At 39.5% G+C, this 24622-nt stretch overlaps 1 protein-coding gene and 1 long non-coding RNA gene across 2 annotated transcripts in view; one reads left to right on the forward strand and one right to left on the reverse strand.

The window, feature by feature from the left end:
- Nucleotides 1–24622, reverse strand: part of lrrc75a (leucine rich repeat containing 75A) — a 41399-nt gene that overhangs the window by 14356 nt on the left and 2421 nt on the right. Inside the window, exons 2-3 of the mRNA XM_024277744.2 lie at nt 16960–17088; nt 2544–2656 (exon numbers count right to left, since the gene is read on the reverse strand). Of these exons, the coding sequence (XP_024133512.1) occupies nt 2544–2656; nt 16960–17088 (242 nt within the window). The remainder of the gene's footprint in view (nt 1–2543; nt 2657–16959; nt 17089–24622) is intronic.
- Nucleotides 23481–24439, forward strand: LOC112149805. Its single transcript, XR_002919847.2, has 3 exons — nt 23481–23526; nt 23600–23767; nt 23881–24439. It is a non-coding gene; the product is annotated as an uncharacterized LOC112149805 (long non-coding RNA).

Below are 24622 nucleotides of genomic sequence, written 5' to 3' on the forward strand. Positions count from 1 at the left end.
TCATGGTGACGATCCAGAGTACTCTGTAGGACTCTGATCCAAATTTTTATCAAAAGGACTAAATTTCAAATGAGTTTTTTTGGTCACTATCTTCCTCCTCACAGTTTCTAGGAGGTTTGAGTCTCCCTGTCCAAAAGCTGTAGTGAAGTTTTAGAGAAGCTTCCCACAGAGTGACGGATCCGACAGAAGGACAAAGCACATTTTAATATTTAGATGTTTTATCACTAAAGGGTATTTCTTAGTATGTAGAACTTCTGAAAAAGTCAAAAATATTGAAAGAAATAACAAATGGGTTTATATTTCACCAATTCATTCCCAAGAACACACATTGGAACGTCTGGATTCAAATGACCAAATTAAAATGAGATTGGTACAAACACTTCAACTAGTTAGTGATGTTCATGTGAAAAGAGTGCACTCCTTGTGTGCAACCTGACTGTTAGAATGAGGAAATTAGACAATCAGAGTGTGCGAACATCCTCTGGTACTTACATATGCGCACACCTCAATCGTGCAACATTTGTGTAAGGAGCCAGTATTCACATCTTACTAACGACTAGAGTGTGGCGTAAGTACGTCGTACAACGTCATCCCCCGTAAGTCATAACTGTGTGTAACTTCCACTATCTTTGCAAATACTTCACAATATACTTACAAAACGCACAACAATACATTCCAATTTCATGATACCCCATTGTACGAGACACCTGCGCTTCCCTTACGATGCATCCGCTCGTCTCTATGGTCCTCTATGGACCCGGACAACCCAAAAGCCTGAAGCACCTGCTTCAGCCTGCATGTGGCACAGTAACTTCTGTGTATAAAGGTTTTGAGAAAACAACAAATGGACAGACTCATTTGGATTCTGTCTATTTGTTGGGTTTTAACCACTCTTACTCTGTGGATTCTGGATTCTTTCTTCGAGTCTTTCAGACAAGAGCTGGTGTTTCTGCCAGACAGACCACCGATGCCAAGTACTTAAGGGAGAATGAATTCTCTGCATAAATTCTACAAAGTCCGTATGTCTACCATCTGCTGCACTCAGCAGAAACTCTTGATTTTACTGAGATTCTGTTGTCAGACATCCAACAGAGTCCTTAAGCTTGAAAAAGTCCAACACCTGCCAAGGACTGACGAACTGTTGCCCTTCTTTTGTCCTGCTATGGCGAACTGTCCAGGGTGAAATCCACCTTTTCCTTTCAGTAGGCTCCAGCTGTGACCACAAATGGAAATGAAGCGGATTCAAAAAGTCGACGGCTGGGCGACTAAGACCGTGTTGAGCACTGTGTTTTGACGATGAAACTAGTCTTTTTAAGGACATGGCTGCTTCCACCTTTTGATAAATGGTGTTTCTGTACTTTAAATTGGCAAAAATTGTGAAAAATTAGCCAAACTGAGTCATAATATGACATTTATTAGATCCGGTTCATGTTTATAACTAAGCAGTGCATCCAGCTTCCCCTAAAACAGGTCAAAAGGGTGATTGGGGTGTTGTTGGTGGTGAGGTGCAGTAGGGTGGAGTAAGCTCTGCTTTTATGCTGCCTGTTTTCCTGCTGTTTGTCTGCTAATTGTTTGAGAAAGCCCTGTGGTCAAAAACAATTCCCAAACTCTTTTATAAAAGCCAATAATGATCCCCCCTACCACCACAATGAAGCCATTAGAACTCAGTTCTATCAGAAACGTCCATGCAGAAAACATTTATGCAACATCAGTTTTCTAAAAATCGGATTCCTTTTGACGTTACCACAAACATTCAGGACTTTTGTCATGAATTACACACCAGAAATGGCTGTGCATGTCTTCTGTCACAAACCTAATATTGATGGGGGGGCAATCAAGGATATTTCCAGTCCAGAACAATCATATGAGTCATGTCATCACCCCCTCCTGAGGAGAAAGGAAGCAGTCCATGTCCTCCTCCTCCTCCAGTTCTCCTCTCTTCCTACATCTGCAGCTAATGAAAAGAATGTGGACCTGTGGGTGCTGGTTCTTCAGTTCCTCCAACTCCGTAGACCCACTAATCAATCTGTTTTTTGCACTGCACTTTTATATGTGAAAAAAAACCAGACTGTGTTGCTAAATGTTTATTATGAAGCTGTCTCCGTGAAGAAGCTGAGCTGCTTCATTCTAAATCCGTCAGTCTGTCTGGAGAGTCGGAGTGCTGACGGCGCGGCTCTCACTCTGAGTCTTCAGATACTTCATTAGAATCGGAGCCGAGGAAGCACACGGATTAATGACTCGCTTCTGACGCCTCATTTCCATAATGTGCAGCTCTGCAGCCAACAGCAAATCCAGCTCTTTATTTCCCTTTCACCTCAGAGAAATGTGCATGTGTGAGGATGATCAGAAAAGATTGATCAAATTTACTTTCAGGGAGGATGGAGACAGTTTTTCTGCTCTGGTGACGTGACAGTGAAAGGCAGACATAAAGGCACAGTCACACAGAGAAGACCCATTTCACCTCCAACTGCGAGAAAACGAAGAGCAGACTTTTCCATGATGACACGCAGAGATGTTAAGAAAGCCATCAGACGCGCACTCACCAGGCCTGCGGCTTCCGCTTCAGCAGACCGTGCCTCCTCCACTGAGAGTGTGGGCTGAGGTGGTAGGTCAGCTGACGGCAGACCTTCTCCATCGCTCCCAGAGAGTCTCCCTCCTGTAGGACACAGACGGACACCTGTCGGCTCAGAAAATCCCGGAGATCTACAAGTCTTTGTCAGAGATCAGGAAGTGTCTAAATGTTTACATAGGCAAAAAGAATGACCTTATGAACATCTATCATTATATTAAATGAAATAATTAAGTTTATTTTAGAATAGCCAACAAATTTTGGACATTTTTCTTGGCCAAACACCAATATTTTTTTCATTTTTTTTATTTGAGTTTAAAATATTTAGAATATTTATCCAGAAAATGGGTGGAACATGTTCAAGGTACAGAAATTTGAGGTGATATTCATAAAATCCTATTTGCAAAATGTCTATGCTTTCATTTATACCTGGATATCTAACATGTTATCTGTTGGCCATCTACAGGGCACATTTATAAATTCTTGACAAACTGTTAACCATCACTCAACAAAGCATTTATAACTCAGTAACTAACAACACGATTTTTTAACCAGCAATAACAGATAGTTATTAAGTAGTACCAATAGTACTTTAATTACATTACTTTCAATTCAGTATCATCAGAAATTCTCATAAAAACATCAACAATCCAAACTCCAATTACTGCTTCTTTCTAAATCATCTCTTTTTTATGCTGAATTGAAAAGAAACCAGATATATTAATAATTTTAACTTATTTACGTATGTATTCATCCTAATTTAATCTGGTTATAACTATTTTAACACTATTGTACATTCTTGCTTTTAATTACTGATGTACTTTTTATTTAGCTCGTTTTAAAAAGGGAATGATGCACAGTTCGATCTATCTTTCTATCTGTCTGTCTGTCTAGTTGAAAGTCTGCAAAGAAGATCCCTAAAAGTTGAATGAGTAAAACATTTCATTCTTCTAGTGTTTGTTTAAGAGGATAAACCTGTGATGGAATAATGTTCACATCTGCAGATCTTTTGGTCCTTTTGCTGCTTTTAGCTTCAAAACCTTCAAACTGTTTGTAAAAGTGCAGCAACTGTAATTAGTCACATTTACAGTAAACGTTGAATTTTGTTTTGAGTTGCATTCTTGTCATTCGTCTATGTTTTTAATAACTAGCTGCATCACAGATGAGAGATTTCAATTACTGTAAAGAACGACCTTCATGTTGTTTCTAAGTTTTTTTCAATGAAGCTTTTCTGTTGTTTTAACAATCACTGTTTGTGTTGATTTCATCTCCAGTTTTGTTGTTTTCTTTAGGGATTCCTGGAGTTCCTGTAGCGATGTGGAGCTTCTTTACTCTAAAGTATTCTTGTTGCATATGTACTTTATAAACAACCACTGGTGGAGAAACCTGCATTACTTCAGCCTGAAGAATTCAAAGTGCTTTTAAAGAAACTCTTTTTTTTTACGATGCTCAAGCATAAATAAATCATGAACGTACTTTTGGCAATGCCATAAGTGCTTTGACATTTTCAGAGCACACGAAGAAGCTCAGAGCTCATATAAAAACATTTTAAACGCTTTTTTTATTCAGTCAAAAATGTGGCTGACAAATCCCAAACCCCCAAGTTTCCTGACCGTTGATATTGTCGAGCTGTAACAGTTCCAGAGGCAACACTCTGAATGACAGTCATTCTACATTTTCTACATTATTTTATAGAAATGTTCCTGACTGTTGAGTTGATTTCATGTGATCCGGTGTGTTTTACAGTAATGACAAATAAGTACAGAAGCATTTTTACTTATAATAACTTTATGTCTTCATGTGAGAAACATTTAAGCTCTTCAGATTCTTGTACTTAAATTTTCTACCTAAACCTGGAATAATTATCCTCAGTCATTGGGAAATAAGCAGTCAAGAATAGCCATTCTTGCTCTGACAGAATTTTTCAACAACTTCTCCAAAATCCTCTTTTTTATTATTATTATTTTGTTCTGTAATTCAAGCTATAAGTTGAACAATCAGGTGCCACAAGTAGGTGAAGCCTACAGGCCCCCATGTCCAACATTCAAATTGATTGATTGACTGATTTTGTGTTGCCTGCTTTTAAATTGTGCAACAGTGGATGTTTTCTTCATGTTTTAGTTTCTGGTTTTATTCATTTTAACAAATATTAATTGGGTATCCTGTTTTTTTTTTCTTCAGCAACACATTCATTTTTATTTCCTTTATTTAGTTGCTGGACAATTCACTTTTGTATGTATTTTTATGTATTTATTATTCTTTGGTTGTAAGTTTTTACTGAGTTTTAGTGACAAATAAAGATTGCAGGGGACGTGGCCTTCAAACAAGCTCACTCCTGATTGGTGAAAATGGTTGCTATAGAAACAAAGACAGACTCCAGCAACCTTTTTTTTTCTTATTGCAGACTGAAGATATGGTGATGGCATCTTACCAAGCTGTTTTGCTACAAAAGACATTAAGCCCCAAAAATATTTGACGTTGTTGTGAGAAAACAATAGATACTTGAATGTTGTTTAACTCCAGCAGCGGGTGCTGCAGGCCCCTCCCACATCCCAGTTGCAGACAGTTGCATCATCATCAGATTTTTGCTCTGTTGTAGCTAATCAAAAAAGGCTTTAAAATCAACAAAAGTCAAATTACATCATAAGCTGTTTTATTTTAGGATAAAATTTTGTTTCAAAAGGCAAAAAAGAAATTCAAGATGACAAATTAATTCATTACAAACTAATATTCTAAGTCAGTCCTTGGGGGCCGGTCTCTTGCTGGTTTTTGAGAGAACCTGCTTTGTCTGCTGCTGATTACCTGGATCAGGTGTGTTAGACCAACAAGGAGCCTCGATGGCAGGTTATTTGGAGAACATGTAGGACACCGGCCCTCGAGGCCTGACTTTAGACACCCCTGTTCTAGCGCTCTGTGATGAAGGGAAGTGAGTCCCTTCACTCCAGAAACCTGCTGCTGTTAAAGTATTTAAACAGACTGACACACATCCCCACAATCTAAGAATTATACGAACTAACTCAAAAAGTATGAATATTTTTCCCTTATTTGTCTCTTTTCCTTCTTCACCATCAGCATCTTTCTTGTGGTTTTTTGCCTCTCACCCATTTTCTCAGATTCTCAGTTCTCTTGCATTATTGATGGGGAGCACATTTACAGGTTTGTTCCAACCCCTGGAGAACTGCAGACCTCTCCTCCATCGCTGTCTTTTGTTCTTCTCCGTGCTTCCGTTTTGTGATGGAGATAGTACACATTGTACACTCCAGTCGCATTTTTCACAGCTTGCTCTGCTAAATGAGTCCTCACTCTGCCTCCGTTCTGCATGAACAATCTGGATAATTCAATCTTCCTGCTCTCGTCCCAGCGGTCATGAGGGCAGGAAAACACTGACACGACTGGAGACCACGACTTCACCTCACAGAGGAACTACTTTCTGTTTGAGAACGTCTAAAACAGCAAAAGCCAAAAATAAAGAACCAGATGATTCCTTACATTTACGATTTACACATTTTAATTATTTCATTATTTAGCATTATAATATGTGGGCTGCATGGTGGAGCAGTGGTTAATCCTCTCACCTCATAGCAAGAACGTCCTGGTTCAAATTCCAGGTGGGACATTTCTGTGTGGAGTTTGCATGTTCTCCTGTTCATGTACGTTTACTCCTAGAGTCCAAAAACAGGCTTCATAATTGGTGTCTCCAAATTGCCTTTTGTTGTGATTGCGAATGTCTTTATGATTGTGTGGCCCTGCAACCGACTGGTAACGCGTTCAGGGTGTAACCCACCTTTACCCAAGATTAGCTAGTATAGGCTCCAACAACCCAGTGACCCCAAAAAGGATTGGAGATGTGATGGATTAACACGATTCTCCAATTAAATAAACACAGAAGGTCTGCTGCCACTGAGATTTCTGTCCACCAATTTCCTCCAAACATAGAGAAACCGAGAGAACATTTACTGAGGCTGATATACTTCCATTCTAAAGGTCATTATGTTTTTAGACTCAATATCAAATCTGCTACAGACAGTGACGCAGGTTAGATTTCTGCAATGCATTTCCAAAAAGATTACCAACCAAACCTCCAAACTCTGACACTGTCCTAAATTTATTTTAAAACGACCATCATTGACTTCTTTCACAGACCAGACATTTTTGTTATAACGCCTCAAAGTGTTGAATCTTCCCAATGATACATGCAGATAAATAAAAAAATGATTGATTCCCTCCTGAGAGTGAAAACAAATGTTGATCAGTGAGGAAAGTCAGGATATTTTTGATTTCCTCTCTATTTGATTAAAAACACCACATTTACATAATCCAATAATACAAGTGTAAGGGCAGAAGTCAGATAAAAAAGTTGACAGTTACATGACCAGATCTGGAACCATAGAAAATAATGTCAGTTTTAACTGACAGGATTCTGCTTCCACATCTAAAGACTTGTTCAATGACTCATGTGTGATTCTGCGTGTTCTTATGGTCGCCATGGATTCTGTTTCTGGATTCGCCTGCTGTTGAGTAGCAGTTTTTATTGACGAAGGTTCTCATCCATCCAGTAGACTTCTTTGAGTTGAGTCACGTCACCTTGACTTCGTCCAACTTTCATTAGTGCTGTTTGGCTGCCTGACTTCTTCCTCAAGTTGGACCTCCCAAAAGATGTTTCCAGATGTTTTTGACAAGTTGACGTTCTCCCCTAACCTGGTTCTGGACTTTGATCCTGGTGTGAATTTGTAATAAATAGTGTTCCTACTGGTTTACATTTTTTCCTCTGGATCTGTGTTGGACGAACACATTGGAACATTCTTTAAATTTAAGTGATTTTGTAAGAAATAATTTTGTAATCAATAAATTATTGGGTGTTTGCTAATGGATTTTCCTGACTCATTTTGCATTTCCATTTAAGAAAAATCTGGATTTTACCCCAATTTCTCTGTGAGACTGAAACAAGAAATATTTTTGGAAAAGAAAATAGATTGTCAAAACAATATTTGTCTCCCTTCAAAGTAAAGAGCAAAAGTACACCACCATCCAAGTCTTACACAACCAGTGATGACATTTTCCAGACAGGAGGGAAAATTCCTGAACTGATCCAGTTTAGATTCATGAGGTCCTGATTTCCTTTGACTCACAATTTTTCATGATTTGATAAACCACCTTTTCTTAAAAGTCCATCACAAAAATTGTTGTTTTATGAAACCATTTTCACTTACATTTAAACATCCAAATGTCCCAATTTTAACAGTTTAGCTGTAATTTTCCAGTAAAACCTGACAAAAACCTGCATTTTACTCGAAAAAAAATCACAGTCGTCAACCCTACAGAGATGACAAAATCACATTTAACATCCTAAGGTTAAAATCTATCATGGACATTCTGAATCCAAATACTAAAATAAATCCAGAGCCTTCAGATGAGATCATGAGATGCCCATTGGTTGTTTATGAGCATCCTGGCGTTCTGTATGCAAACGTATGGATGAGTGGGCAGAAACTTGGCAGCACCTCTTGCACTGAGAAACTGTAAAGCAAGGCAGCAGTTTTCACTCATGTTAGGATGATAATGTCGTCCACAGAGCTTGGGACGTTCTGATGTTTTGATAGTTTTCAGTAACAACTGCATCATTGATTTTTATCTTGTGCGGAGCAGCAGCTCCAGCAGTGGTTTTATGGCTTTTGATGTTCTGGTGGATCAACTAGGAGAGCTAATGTGTGGTTAGATGTTAACGTGGGGAATGCTTCCAGTTTCTGGTTAATTCTGTAGACATAAAAAACTCACCTCTGATTGGGCAGACATAATCTATTAAAGCAGACAGAACAAGTGGAAATGATGGAGAAACAGAAGAAACAGGCTAATAAGCGAAAGTAAAGGTTTGGGAAAAACATAGACCAATAGTACAGTAATAAAAATCATATTATAAACCTCATGAGCCAAACCCTGCTGACTGTAAACTCACTGATGGGAACAATTTCAGTATCATACAGCACTCATAATTACCAATATTTTTCATTGTACACCCCTTTGGGAAGGTTGGGATGTGCCAAAGGAGAACATAAAAGGAGGATTTTCCTGCAAAGCTCTGAGTTACGTTTTTCTGCTTGATCCTTTTCAGGCTGTTGGGTTTCAAGTGTTTGAGTGGAGAAGTGGTGGGTGAGTACGAACATAAAGGACAGGGGGTTGAATTTAGCCTTTACCCTCCAGGTGAAGAATGACAACAGAAAGCTCAACCAAACACGAGACTCACGATGAAGACCCATAGATCTGAAACCGTCCTGTTTCAGCTGAAACTGTGATAATCAGTAGCTCCAGGATTCAAGACCCTCTTGTTTCATGAAGCCCTGCGGAAACCTGCATCGTCAGCTGTGTTTTGGAACTAGATTCTCTGAAGTCCAAAAGCTTTGGGTTGAGGACTTGGGCCAAGCTGGAGATCAGAGAATCACGAGTCCTTGGTTCAGGCTGGATCAAAATAATCTAAAACTGTAGAATGGGAGGTGGTGTTGGAATTAGCTGAAATGCTCAGGCAGCACATTCTCATCCCCAAGTCGTCATATATGAACGTTTGGTGAAGGATCCCTCTGCTTCACTTTTTGACATTTTGGGTGTCCCCAACTCATCATTTTTTGACGTGCTGGCTGTTCGTAAAATTAAAGGTCCGCAATACTTGGGACACGGTACCGGACACAGACTAGTCCTTGGAATGTATCCATTACCGGTACCCAACCCGGTACCAAACCCTAACCCTGCACCGGTACCAGACACAGTACCGGGCCCAAACTGGTACTGGATGCGAACCGGTACCGGTTTAGGGTACCAGTAGGCTTAGCGTCCCAATACTAGACCAGTTCCGATGGGGGACCCGTGAATTAATGGGGACAGTCAGCACATCAAAAAATGTCAGTTTTTGACGCAGAGAGGTCCTTAACCGAACGTCAATGTGTGACGAGTTAGGAGTGAGAATGTGTTGGCTCAGAATATGCTTACCCCGGGCTCACACCACTAGCGTTACAGCTCCGATGTGAGCACAGCAGTCTTTACATAACTTTAAAAGGTGCGAGAGGAAATCCCACTGCAGGCGTTCACATCCTGCGTCTGCAGTCAAGCCTCTGCGTCTCTGCGAATCCGTTTCGTTTGGTTTCGAATTTCGCCGGACGACGCAGCTGAACCGCAGCAAACAAAGTGGGGATTAGCGTGAACGTATGTGAGTTTGGAGTTTTGTGAGGTTGGCAGTAGAGCCTCTAGCTGCAGCCAACCAGGACCTAAAATGAGCCATCGACTGTAGCTAGACCGCTCCCGCATCGTACTTTAGCTGTAACGCTAGCCATGTGAGCTCGGGGTTCGACTTGTTGGTGAAAATTTTGGTGGAAGGAGATTTTCACAAGATGTTTAGTAAATGTTTGTTTCAAATCTTTTCTTTGAAGTTCCACAAGTTTCCTAATGAACAGTATCTAAAATATCTAAATTAAAAGGTGTTTGGCAATCATGCAGAAACACAAGATATTAGAAATATGTACAGTGTTCTTGCTATATTGCGGTGCACCTTTTGCTGTCTTGCTGGTATTTTTCAGTGCGATTTTGCATGTTTTTTTGTTGTTTCTCCACCACATTGTGTTCTGCGACCCGACTGGCTTTTGACCTTGTAAATACATCTCCCCCAGGCTGTGTCCCCAGCACAGAATGTGTGCAGTTTGCAGAATCTCTGCTTTCATTATTTAACACTGGACTCTTTTTTTTCAATGAAGGTTTGAACTTTGAGAGTTTAAACTAGAGAGAAAGTGTGAACATGTTCGTGTGTGTCTAAAAAAGTGGATAAAATGTGTCGTGAGGAGTTTTACCGTCCTCAGTGAATGTACTCTGGGATTTCAGAGATTCTCACTTTAAGGTTATTTTTTGTAATTTTTCTCTCAAAATGGCCTCATTGAAGTGATGGACAGCATGGAGCTTCCAGCTGTTTCTATACAAGACCTTCTATTCCTTGCAGGTTATCAGCTCATCTTAGTCCTCGCAGACAGGGATTGTCAGGGTGACCTTTTGTTACTAAGCAACGGAAGTATGTCTATTTTTTTTTCAAAGCTGTTTTATCATCATTTCTGTTCCAAATAACCATCAAAGCTTAATTTAGAACACAGATGGATCATGCAATGCTAAGCTTTAGGAAGCAGTTGTTTTGAGTAGATGATGCAAACACCTCAATGCAACATCACGCCCCAAACGCCAACTTTTCAATGAGATGTTAGAACAGTTCTTTACAGTTTATGTGAATTTACCTGTCAGAGAAAACAATGTGAGCATAGTTACATTTGGAATGGATTTCCTTGCAAAAATGAAATCTAAAACCGCAGAAGTGTAGCAGCATCTCCTAGAAAGGGGAAAGGTTTTCTGCCTTCACACATATTAACAGCTTCTGCAAAAGCATTCAAGTCGCTTCTTTGATTTAAAATGGTTAAAATGTGTCAACCAAAACACGAACGGAAGATGAACATAAAGAGGAAAATTCAGCTTCAACACTGAATAATCTGTGATTATTTGAGAGCATCAACACAGAAACCCCACCAGTTCATGGGGGCTAAGGGCCCTGACCCCCAGGCCAGAGCAGTCTACATTAAAGGTTAAAACCCACATCACCCCCGCCGACTTCCTCCTCTGGACTTTGATCAACAGAAGTTTGGAACATCAATTCACTTGAGGGTGATGAAGGTCAGACCAGAGACATCCAGCTGATTATATCCTCTTCAAAATGACCTTTATTTAAATCCACTTTGCACTTTATTTGATAGACAGATGGTCCTTTGATTCATTCATTATTCCATAAACCTGAATGATGAAATGGCTGCTCTCTATGGAAACTGCTTCTCCTGGACTGACCATGAGCATATATGTCTCAGAATCCCACTGGTTTAAGATCGACCAATGAAAATGTTACTTTGTTTGCCCACTAATCTTTTGGGTTGATTTCTATTCATTGATCAATAACTGTCTATTTCTGACAAAAAAACACCAGTTTTGATGTTGCACCAGAACAGATTTAGATTGAACAGTCTCAAACTAACAGGATCTTAAAGTTTTGCCTCAAATTTATTGATTTAGATGCTTTATTTCTTGAACAAAAATCTTGATAGTTTTGTTTTACTTGTAAAACTTATTTTAAGAGTATCTCCACAGCAGCCTAACAGGATCAGACACAATAAAATACATTTTAAAAACTGTTAATTTAACATTTGCTTGTGTAGTAATTGTCATCCAAATATGGTTTCTATTAATCCACCAAAGATGAACACAGCCGTGGAACTAATGTCATCACAGCAGCCAAATCACGGCACATCTCCTCCTGACTTCCAGTTTAACTCCTCCTCCCTGTTCAGTATCCAGCGAGAAGCTCCGCCTCCTGCAGGCAACTGCTTTTCTTCTCCTTTCCTAAAGCCGAAGGCTGTCAGCGTTCTCCTAACCGACTCAACAGGAATCCTCAACATCCTTTCCCCCTGCAGTTTTGAGAATGCTGAGAATCAGCTGCGTTATCTTAAGCTACACTATTTCTAAAAGCATGTTTAGCGAGACAGTAGCTTTAGCTCCGCCCCCAGAGTCCTTTTCCAACTACTACAGTGTTTACACAACAGCCTTAATGCTGTTGAGAACAGAAACAATAAAGTTTTACACCATGGAACGTAAAAAAATATTATGTAAATTGAAGTTAAAAGTAAAACAAAAACAAAAAAATTTGTAGATTAAAAGTAAGGTACAATAAGATGGAATTCAATAAACCTGCAGTACCTGCACAGGTAAACACCACTTTTTGGGTTTAAAATGTTAGATTTTCTTTATGTTGTAAATAGAAGGTGGGCGGGTCTCTAAGTTACATCATTCCATTGGAGGACCATGCTGCTATGAAACCAAATAAGTTTATTTACTCACACAAACACACCAATCACATCATGAGTGACAGTTCATAGTGAATGCAGAAGTGCTTACAGTGTTTTTATGGGGTTTTATCAAAGACAGAACGATGAGGATTTCAGAGCTTCAGCTCAGTGAACCTTTCAACTCCCCATTGAGATCCAGATTAATGCGATTTAACCAACGAATTCTGATTAATCTATTAATGCAACACAAATGCTTCAGTGTCTTTATCCCTTTATGGAAATGAGTGAATAATCCTGCAGCACTCTTACAGAGTTCATCAATCAAAAGAGAATCAACTCTTTGTTTTCAGAACTCAATTATCAACAAACGGATCTCTGAAACAGATCATTTAAAACTCTTCAGACGTTACAAAAATGCTACACAAAAGAGCAGGTCCACAAGCAAAAACAAAGTGGAGGAGTGTAAGAACAGACAGAAACAGAAGGAAGTGAAGGAATGTGTGGGACGGTGCATCAGTCCAAACAGCATCATGTGCTGCTTCTGGAATGAGGAGCCCAACAGAGGAGGTGTTGTGTGAGCTGTGGTCAGCGTTGGTAGAAACTGCTCTATAGAAACCTGTTAACCGGATTAGCAGTTTCCTTTTCCCAGCATGCCTCAAATTAATTTTGATGTGAGATGCATTCATGCATAGTTGCTATGGTATTTAATCAACATTTAATTAACTCAAGGGATGTAAATTTTTTGTAAAAATTATTGTATTTTGAGCAGTAGAAGTTACTCAGGAGTATAAGTCGCTCCAGAGTATAAGTTGCTCAGGAGTAGAGAGTGATCTCATCCATAAAAAAAGTAGTTACTTTCAGCTCCAATTGAATGAATTCAATCGCCTTTTTTGCATCATGCTGGATTGGTTCGAGTCGGTCTGAGTCAACATTTCTATGACACTCTGGCCAATCAGGAGTGAGCTTGAGCCCACATAAAAATGGGCAACACCAAATTTGCCAATCAAAGTTTTGACGTTGGACGTGGGGACAGCAAATAAAGAGTTATCAAGAACATGTTCAAAAACGGTGGCTGGTGACAAGTAGAATGACTGTGTATTAGCTATTTATTTTCTATAAATGTGTATGGGATTTTGACACTTCCTGTTTGGAGTACCAGGGGGAGGGGTCACTTATCCAGTTCTCAAAATGGTGTGAAGTATGTTTTCATATGCTCCAGTTTGTAAGTCACTTACAGTCACATTGGTCATGCTTCTATAGAAAATCAATCCTGCAGGCGGAGTATTTAGGGCAGGATGGAGGGCTTCACTTCTTCTTACAACCTTTCATGTCTTGACCTCTAAAGGGAACGATGCTTTCAAGGAGGAATCTGCTGATCCTGTACGTGATGCATCTTTTAACAGCTGCTGGACACTTAGTTCATTTAAACAGAATTTAACTTCAACAACGAGGAATTAATGTTAATGTATTTTTCCTTGTTAAATATTTTTGTATTAAATCTTTTCCTGTTTTTTACCCTAACAGACAAACTGTAAATGTTTAAAGTATCATTTGTTTGATCTCAGTTTGTACAGATGACAGAGGAAGTGCATCATTCACACCTAATCTAGGAAATGCATGTGAGATTGAACAGCAAACAGAAGGATAAAAATGAATCCCAGCAGTCATGTGCTTTAACATGTCAGTGTAGTTTCTGTCCCTTTCACAGTAAAAGCCTCATTTAGACTGAAAATAAACACAGAAGACCAGCTTCTGCCTTTGGGTTTAATAAAACTGTACAATCAGAGGAGAACCTGTGACTGCAGCTGTAATGAGTTTTAAATTTCTCTATAGAGGAAAGCCAATGGCAGAGATTCACACATGAGGCGTTATCTTTACGCAGACACACGGCACCCTGGGGGCTCGTGCGTCTGTTTCCTGCCTCCCTCCCAGCATGGGAGCGTTTTCCTGCCATGAGCATCTTCTTCCTAAGCACTCATCAGCTCAGATTGTCTGTACCAGGCAGACATAAGATAGTTTATAAAGTGACTGCACCCATGAAAGACAAGATATACTTGTTAGTCAGAACTAACAGATCTCAGTTCTGTTTGTAATGAAGGTTACCTGTGTGAGCCATCATGGATCCTGCAGCATAGCAGAGGAAAAGCCGCTCAGAGGAGCTTTGATCAAAAAGTGCAGACAGCTTTGACTAAGTGGATTCACACAAATAGCATGTTTCTAAAACGAATGCAGGAGTTCTTATAGAGGATTTAAGAAAGGTGTCTCTGCAGAAACTTTTCTGCTGCTGCTTCCATCTTCCACATAATTAAACCCCAAAGTAATGATGCGTCTTAAACAAACAAGACAGACATAAAGCTCTGTTTGGATTGTTATTGCCTCTTTAACATCTTCTTGTTTTAATAAGGAGATAATGGAAAACCTCAGAAAAAAATGAAAATTGCATTTCTACTCAAAAAATATTAGAAAAAGTTCAAACAACTTCCAATTTCCACTTTGAGAATTTATAAAAAAAAGTATTTGTGAATTAATTTTAAATAGGGCTGTGAAAGTACACACACACATCAAAAAGAATTAACATGCTAATATTTATTAATGCAAATTGATTACACCTGGCGAAGAAACAGTCCTTCACTTTGAGTCGGCGGTTCAGACTTCCAAGATGTGCGTTAAAACACTTTGTCGGGTAGTATCCAACTTATATCATGGTCATCTACAAAATAATAAATATTCAATCCCTTTTTAGTACTTTAATCTTGTTATTTTTTTGGTTTAAATCACTTTTTCACAAAATTGGACTATTTGTTCCATTGTCCGGCGTGTTGTCAAGGTAACACGACAACGCGCTGCTGAGCCTTGACTGCAGCAGCAAAGGACAGCGATATATAATTAGTTGCATTTTTTAATCAATTCCCACCTCTAACTTTAATGAATAAATACAAAATGAAAAAATACTGTAACTAAAAAGAATAAATAAATAATCGTGATCCTTTTTTTTGTGATTAATTAGTTACATTTTTTTAATCAATTTACGGCCCTAACTTTAATTATATTAAAATAGAAAATGAACATCCAAACTTCACCAGAACATCTTCATCAACGTCAGGCTCATCAGATTCACACCCGCGGACAACAACTGTTTCATCGGGTGAAAATAAACGGGGTAAATCTCAATTAAGAAATGTTTTTATAAATGTAAAAAAATAAATAAATGACTGAAGATAAATACAAATGTGACCACAGTAGCAGAAATCAGCGATCATATCTGATCTCTGATCCCTTTTATGCTTACATAAATCATAAACTAAATTGGATATTGATAACACTAAAGGCTGTAAAAAGATCTCATATCGAAAGTCACTTTTACCATCCATTTTTACTAGATTTTAAAGTTACAAATAGAAACCCTGATTCTTATTTCAGACTCTGACCAACAGATTTATCCCTGTGGAGGCTGAGCCATGACTCTAGAAGATGTCAGGGTCTCTGAGAGCTAAAAGCTTCCAGAAAACACAAAACAATCAAACTACAGTTCAGTTTCATGGTTTATCTTCACATAGTTGCCATATTTTCAGGATTTATTTGCCAAGAAGATTAATTTTACTCACTAAAACCTGTGTTTGTTAAAAAATGCAGATTTAACATCAAAAGTCACTTTATTCTCTTTTTTTAAATGTGTTCATCTATATATTTCATCGCTTTTTTATCACAGGAACTTCATTAGTTTGAAAGGCGAGATGTGGGAGGGGCTGAGAGAAAAATGATATGAACGTAAATCACGAGCTCAGCAATTACTATAATCAACTTTCATCTCAGAGAGTCATTATTTTCGGGCAGGAAGAGCCGCATCATTGTGACGTTTCTATGTTATATAACCAGAGTATTTCTGCTTCATATGTATTTTTGAGGCAGATGAATGAAAGCCATTTCTGCTCATTTCATACCGCAGCATCAGTGAACGCTCTGCAATTAACCAGCAGGCTTTTAATTCTGATCCACACTCCTTCCTCTTTGCATAATTCATCCAGGATGATGGCTGCTGCCCCCCTCCCCTCCTCTCAGTGACATGAATGAACAAAACACAAGAAGCTGAGTTTCCTCAAGGACACACACAACCACTTACAGCTCCTCTATAACCCCATAGTGTCAGAAGAAATGAGTCAAGACATCATCTGATAGAAGCAGCACAGAGACCTACATCAGTGTGTGTATGTGCATATGTGTTTATGTGTGCGTGCATAGTGTGTGTGTGTGTTTATGAGAGTGCATGTGTCTATGAATGTCTGGGTGTGTGAGTTTGTTGCATTTTGTGCACATGTGAGTATGCATGTGTCTGTGTTTGCATGTCTCTTCGTGTGAGCAAGTTGTGTTTTTGTGTTATTTTGTGTGTCTGTGCACATAAGTTTTGACAGTAGTCTGTCATTTCTTGCAGCTCATTGATGTCTAGAACATCTAGAGCGTCTAGAAGGTTCTAGAGCTCGTTTTCTGGTTTGTTTTTCAGGTTTCTTTCAGATTGCTGGTAGGTATAGAGCGGCGTCTTACTGTCTTAGGGCAGTGGACGTATCTCGCCAGGCTGATGATCAGGTCATGGGTGATGGGATCAACCAGGTTTCTGAAGCTGGCGTAGCGATACAACACATCATCTAGTGAAGTCGATTCCATCCCCAAGTCCTGGAAAGATGGAAAGATGGTTCACTAAAAACCAACAAGAATATCCATAAGATCAGGGTGTCAGTATCCTCAATGATCAGAAAATGGAATAAGATAAGAGAACGCTTCATTCTGAGGAAATACCTGTGATACGGAATTACAACAGAGCACAGTATGTACAAATAATACATCACATAATCATACATTGATTGATTGATTTCAGTCAAAGTTCAGCAGTAAAAAGAAAGGAAAAGGCCAATACAACCTAAATAAATACATAGATCAATCAATCACTAATGTATTACTAAATTGATACAGGGAGAAGATGAACGGCCATTGCACCATGGGTCAGAAACATAGTAAATCAATAATAGATTAAGAAGAGAAGCTCAGGTTGTTCAGCTTTACAGCAGAAATGAGCTACGACGTCGTTTCTTCAGACACTTAAAGGTAACAGTCTGTTGCTCAAGGAGCTGATTGGTGATGACAGCCCTTCATACCGGGGGGAGTCATTCTCCAGGAAGAATGATAGCTTGGCTACTATTCTGCTTTCTCCCACCTCCTCCACTGAGCTGGTTTTCCTGACCAGCTTCTCCAGTATGAGGTGGAGATGTTGCTGCAGCAGCATCACTCCTCCCTGCTGTTTTACTCTCTGCCTTTCGGCGAGCGAGTATGAACACATCCAACGTTGAAGGAACCGTCAACGCCCATGATACACAACTCTATGGGTAAGGGTGTTTGAGACAATGGACGGATGATGCTAGCAGGATATGTTAGTGGTGTTTTATAGTATGGAACCTGAATGTGGTTATGGTATCATGCTGTTTGGATATAAAGTTTTTAAACCATGAATTGGATTTAACATTTCAAATGATCAGTTTTAACAAATGGAATAACTTAAAGTATGGATTTAGAGTACTATGTTACCATATGTGGAGTTGTACCTTGAGACTTTTACAACTACCTTAAAAGACGTCATGAAAATGGAACATACCATTGTCATTTGTGTGGTAAGTGTATTGCAAATTATTTGCAAGGCTAATGGAAGTTATATGCCCTTACGCCACACTCCTGTCGTTAATAAGATCCGAGTACTGGCTCATTACTGACCTTGCGAATGTACGTGCCCATAGGACGCCTGTATGTCCACGTACCCTTAACTGTAGTGGTCTAATTTCCTCATTTCTAACAGTCTAGGTGCTAACAAGGATCGCACACTTAACACATTAACAGTACTAACAGACTCCTTGTAAACATGATTTGGAGGGGTCAATGAAAAGATAAATCCGTACTATACGCCTGTGTCTCACTCACTTCACCCTTACTTACCCAAACTTGTTTAATAAGTGTTCGCTATATGTTCGCTATAGATGATTTGTGTTCTAATATGCAAGGATGTAAAAATGTTGAGCATAAATATAATACTGCCAAAAATACTGCCCATATGGAGGCTTAAAAATGTAAAGTTGATGTGGATGAGAGGCAGAAAAGGTCAAAAGGAAAGTGTTCATTTCAGGACTTTCCTCCAATTAGATGATGACAAATTATGATACTTGGTTCTGTTATTTTCCAGGAAAGGTTAATTTATGTAGCTGCAAGTGTGGGCGGGAGTCTAAGTACGCTTTCCAAACGATGGTTGCGGAATACAAACTGCATTTATCCCGTTTGCAGCGTTCAGTCACATAGTCTTCACTTTTTCATGTTCAAAGAGCAGCTTTTATATCAATAAACAAAATTATTCAGGCTTTAACAAAACCAGTGAGGAGCAGCATCAGGTACACCTCTGGTCTCTGGGGACATGCAGCAGATGCTTTTAGTTGAAGCAGTTTCCATAAAGCAGATTGTGTATTTTTTCTTCCTTGTTTTTACATTTTAAGTGAACCCTGATGAGACAAGGAAGAACTGATTTATTGGTTGACATAAATTGTCTCTTCAGGAAACTACCTCCTCCCATGAGATGCTTGCAGAAAACAAGTCATGTCATGTAAAATCCTCTGCCCCTCCAACAATGCAATATTTTTTATTATTTTACTTTCTTAACAGCAGCATTCCCTTATAACGATCTCTACTGTTAAAAATGGTTTAGACAAACCATCAGAAGCTGTGACAATTTTTTTCTGTAATGAGCTCATTTGAGCGTCCAGCATCCAGGAACCGTCGTTAGATAAATGTCAGAACTGCTGTCTGCAATGAACCATTTAACTGTTCTCCTGACATTAGAGAAAAAAACAGTATCTGCTGCAACAACAGACTGTATTCAGGAGATCACTGAGGTTTCCATGACCTGATCCTTTTCAGTGGAAGAAGCTGCACCTCATTACAGCAGCAGCTTTAAATGGGTAACAAAGAGGCACCTATAGGTTCAAATAGTGGTGTACTGTCAGGGCCTGCAAAGCCTTCAGTGAAGGCCTAACTATACAATGAGTATGCACAATTGTAGTGAATTCATTCTAAATAAATGATCTGTTTATGAAGAAATTGCTCCATAAAATAATATTCAGGATAAGAAGGATGATTTTAGCAGAGGCAGACTGAAGGCTCAGTTCTGAAATGTACGGAGGGCCACTGGGTTCAAATGAGAGTAGCAGTCCATAATCAGCAGAAGAAAGAGACTCTGGGTTTGTTCATCAGCAGCTGTCTTCTCTATGGTCTGGCAGGGAACAGGTTACACTTTTGTTTCCAGCTGAATGACGTCTGCAGTCATATTTGAATGTGTGTTTACAACATCTGGAAGAGGACAGAACTGTCTTCTATGCTGGTTATGGACTCGTACAGAACAGAGATTTCATACAGTGCATGGCGCTGTATGAAACTGATACTAAATGGTTCTACAGATGTTTTGACATTTATACAAGTGAATTTCAAAAATGTTTTCATCATTTAGAGTTATTAGACCATTAGACAGTTTATCTATTAATAGAATATAGTTTGCTTAGTTAATTTGCTAAGGCACTAGACGGGCACATGGGAAATCATGGTTTCAACTCCCAGGAGAGCACGACGACCAATTAACATAATCCATGGGCAAGACCCTTCACGCTACTGCCTAGTGCCAACCTCATACCCCATGGGAAACAACATATTATGCCAACTCAGACGTCACCCGGCCAAACAAGATCTGTGTCAGGTGATGGGAACCCAGAGAACCAGACAACCACTACATTTCTGTCAACCCCACAGTCACATGTGCAACAACATGACCCAAACCCATTTTAACCCTACCCATCTCTTGTATTTGATCTTTTTTGTACTTTTCTATCAGTATTTTTGCGAGGTACTAGTATTGCTTGGTTTGAGCACCTCACGATTATTTTAGCGAGTTACATTTTTCTTCTCATTCTAAGCATTTCATGCCATTGCGTTAATCGTCCAAAATTATGGAGCTAAATTGGGGCCAATATTATTTGAAAACGGCACTAAAGGGTCAAAAAGGTCAAACTAATGATGGAGGGACCAGAGAAGAAACCTTTGAAAGCTAAACAAGATCAGGGCTGAAGCCATCAGAGGTCCAGATCTGTGTCCTCTGAGTGAAACATTTCTGCTCCAGATTTATTTATCCCTTACAAAGAGGAGAAGAAGTGGAAGGTGAAGAAGGATCAGCAACTTACACTCTGTTATTCCTCCTTAATTTTGTGGAGCTAAAAACATACCTGAGCCTTTTCTCCTGAAACCTCAGCCAAAGCATTTCCACCTTAAGCTCCTTAAAGCGCTGTGACTCATCAAATCACTTCTTCCCAGCTGGGCTCATTTCTGAACAGATGATGGGGAAACAGTTCCCTTCACAAAACCAAATTTCTGTTCAAAATGTTTCAACACAGCACTGATCAAATCAGCCATTCGTCGAACTCTTGCAATTGAAAGCTGGTCAAAAAACTTCTTATGAAACATCACAGACGCACAGATACAATCGAGCCTCTGGGAAAAGAAGCTTATTAATAATGAATACAGGAAAGAAATACAGTAGAAATCTTTAATACTATGAATTAGAATGGGGCATTCCTTCACTAACATGTGCATAGTGATGAAAAAAAATATTTTTTTAATTACTTTGGCTGAAGAACAGCGATGAAGCAGGAACATCTGATCTGATGGACGATTTTCAGCCCAAACAGATGGAAGTAAATCTCAGAGATCAATACAAGCCCAAATCACAGCCTCTATTAACCCCTTCATACAGTATGTCACTAATTCCGATTGTACCACTTTATCAAGGACTCTCCTTCGCAAATAGAACAACACTTGAAGTATATTTTGTTAAATGTGCTTGAGTATAAGCATCATAAGTATACTACAGACCATGTATGTGAAGTGTAGGAAATATACTAACTGGATACTTCAACAGACTAAATTGAGACATTTTAAGTTTACAATATATAGACATTGTATAAAAAGTGAATGACCTGAATTTTAGCATAGACTAAGCATACTTGTAGTACACTTAAATAAACTACTTTTTGCTAAGGGTTCATTTAATTTACCATCAACTGAAATAGAAAAAACACTGAAGAATACATTTTTTTTGTAGTTAGAGAAAAATTCAGCATTAAAGAAGGAAATTCTGCCCCAACTGTTGTAAATAAGATGTAGCCCGGCCCAGACCCCTTTTATTAAGGCTACAGTAGTTTCTATGAAAACATGATGACAAAAATGAAAAACAAAAGTCCTTGGTTACGACTCCTGACCCCTCCTCCTATGCCCTCATCCAGTGTCCTCCAGCTTTTGATGACGCTGCTATAATCATCCCGGTGCCTCCCCGGCTCCGTACTGTGACACGTTCATCACAAACATCCGTCACCTCCCTCCTTATCTTATCACTTCTCCCTCTGCAGACTTGCGTGATAAGTGGCCTCCTTTTGGACGGATCTGACACAGAGCATCCTCTCATGTGCAGAATCCGCCAGATAAGGAGGCGACTGCAGGGTTCCTCGCCACCAGATACTATTTATCCTCTAAGGGTTGATCTGTGTGAGCTGGAAAAACAATGCGTAATGAATAGAAACGCTTAATCTGCCGTTTTCACAAAACATCTAGCTACAAAAAGACCAGTGGATTATAGTAAAATTTGACCTGAATTCTGTTAAAAAGATATTTTGTTTGTCTTTTTGATGAACCCTGAATATATATGTATTTGCACACAAATGACTGGTTTCAACATGAAGTACAAAGGCTGAAGGTAAAGAAGTTCTTTGGCTCGTAGGAGTTTCCAGGTTCCTCCCTTACATAAAAAACTGGAAGTTTGATCAAGATTTTACCACGGATAAGCAACAATCTGCACACACTTAGAATAGATGTCGTTCCCTGATCTATCCAACCTGAGCCGTAACACGTCTTTCCTGATACACACTGAACCCCTCCTTCTGAAAGCTTTAAGGCCTGCCCCCCTCCCCACTTTGAGGCCTTCCATACTCGGAGAGGAATTTGAGGAGACATTTTTTCAAGCAACGTCATTCGTTCCTCTTAGCTCTGGTTTTACAGTTCCCACAGTTTGTGCAGAAGACATCACTTGACCGGGCCGTCTGTTTTCCCGTCGATTTGATTGATCAGAAATTTTCCCAGGTTAAAGAAGAAGGCGGAGCCTGTCAATTCAATGAAACAATAACTTGCAACCCCCCTGAAGAAATTGTCTTCCAGTATCCATCTGTTGAACCCAACCAAGACATTGTAATTAGGGCTGTGGATTGTTACTGTATAGCGGGTGTGTCAAACTCAGTCGCACAGGGGGCCAAAATCTAAAACACATCTACTAATTCAGAAATTGCCCAGAAGTCTTTGTGAAAAACTAGCGTACATTGATGGTCACTAGATTAGCAGATATAGACCACAGGGCATTGAAGTCGAAGAATTTCAAACAAAAAAACATGTTTAAATGTAATATTTGACACATGTGTTGTATAGTATTTTTTTGGAACAGATCGCGAATACCCAAGTATTCAGATACTACAGTCTTGCTCTGCCCATGTTGAGCTGGGGGCATACACTGGTTATCACCATAGCAACCCCACATCCTTCTGTATCTTTCTGCTCCAGAGGGAATACTCTGATGATCTGAGAAATGTTTAGTTCAAACTTCTTTATTTGGTTCGTGAAAAAAACAGCGTCCAGGACAATGGAGAATACAGAAGAAGTCCGGTGTCCATCTCACTATCTCCATGTTTTACATCCACATTTCAAGACCAACCAGACCTACCACAGAGCAAGGCTGGACGTCTCTTCTATCAGTAGACTACACACAGTAATGGAGAACACATTAAATCTGTTCAATTGTAACAAACAAGCAGTAACAAGATAAGCCTCAAGCCTGGATCATATCCGGTTACATCATGAAGGTTGTTCTCTACCTTCGGTTCTCCCAATTATTTTAAAGCCCGACAGCTGCTGGAGAGAACGCGGTTGTTTACTTTGTTACCATGGCAACCCTTCGCCTGCTTATGATCCCGTGATAATGACATGAAAAACAGGGTAAGTAATGCTGTGACTCAGAGGAACTGATGCAGATGTGAATGTGAGCGGCGTTTCTGCTCATCTGCAACAGAAGCGTCCGGGCGCCAGCAGCAGAGCGTGAGGTCAGGGGCAGTTTCAGAGGGTAAAAGCTCCAACCTGCTCTAGACCTGAGAGGATCTGCCCTGGGGGGGAGTGATTCTACTGATCGACTGTCTTTTTATGTCTATCACCCACACCTGCATTTACAAAGTTGTCTCACGTATGTATGGCAGTTTAACGTGGATGAAACGCAAATAGTTCATAAACAATTATGTTGTTTAGTTTGGTTGTTCACATTAGCTGTTCTGATTGAAACCTTTCCAACCGTGACAGGTGGAAACGTTTGATCCTCAATTCTTAATCCGGAGACAACTTAGAGGTAACAGCTTATATCCAATGATGGACCACCTTCCTCATCCCTTAAATCTCTAACAACAACCAGAAGTTACTTCCTGTATCTTGAGCTACACGTCTGTGACTCTATTTTTTCCTGCTACTGTTGAGAACAGCAGGTGCATTGGATTGCTGAGTTCATCACTTAATGAGAGCTGTCTGGGACTAAGTACGTAGAATATTAAACCCTGATGCTGCATTCACACTGAATGTAATTTGCGCGTAAAATTCACTTCTCGACACTCGCTTCTGACGCGTGTGGGAGGAGCTATCCAATTAAGTTTGTGGCCCCATCACTACAACGACTGTATATCTCATTTATGGTCAATCCATAAAAGATATGAATGAAATTGAGGGACGAAGTTGATTTATGTTGAAGAGCTCTACAAAAGCATCAGTAATCACATCTCCATGTCTGGGTTTATGAGATCATTCAGACTTTCCCAGTATGGTGAGCTTCACCATCTACTGCAGGAGCTGAGTCTGAATGACTCTTTCAGCGCTACTTCTATCATTCTGTGATCCAGTTTGGCAACTTGCTGTCAGAGGAAGGAAAAAATATGAATAAAATTAGAGGATCGTTTTTTATTGTCTCTATACAAGTAAGAAAAATGTCAAGAAGAATTTCCAGATTCTCCTCATGTTGGTTTTGGACTCCACCCGCTGATCACATCATCAACAA

The sequence above is a fragment of the Oryzias melastigma genome, linkage group LG13, assembly GCF_002922805.2.
Source record: "Oryzias melastigma strain HK-1 linkage group LG13, ASM292280v2, whole genome shotgun sequence".
Classification (NCBI taxonomy): Eukaryota; Metazoa; Chordata; class Actinopteri; order Beloniformes; family Adrianichthyidae; genus Oryzias; species Oryzias melastigma.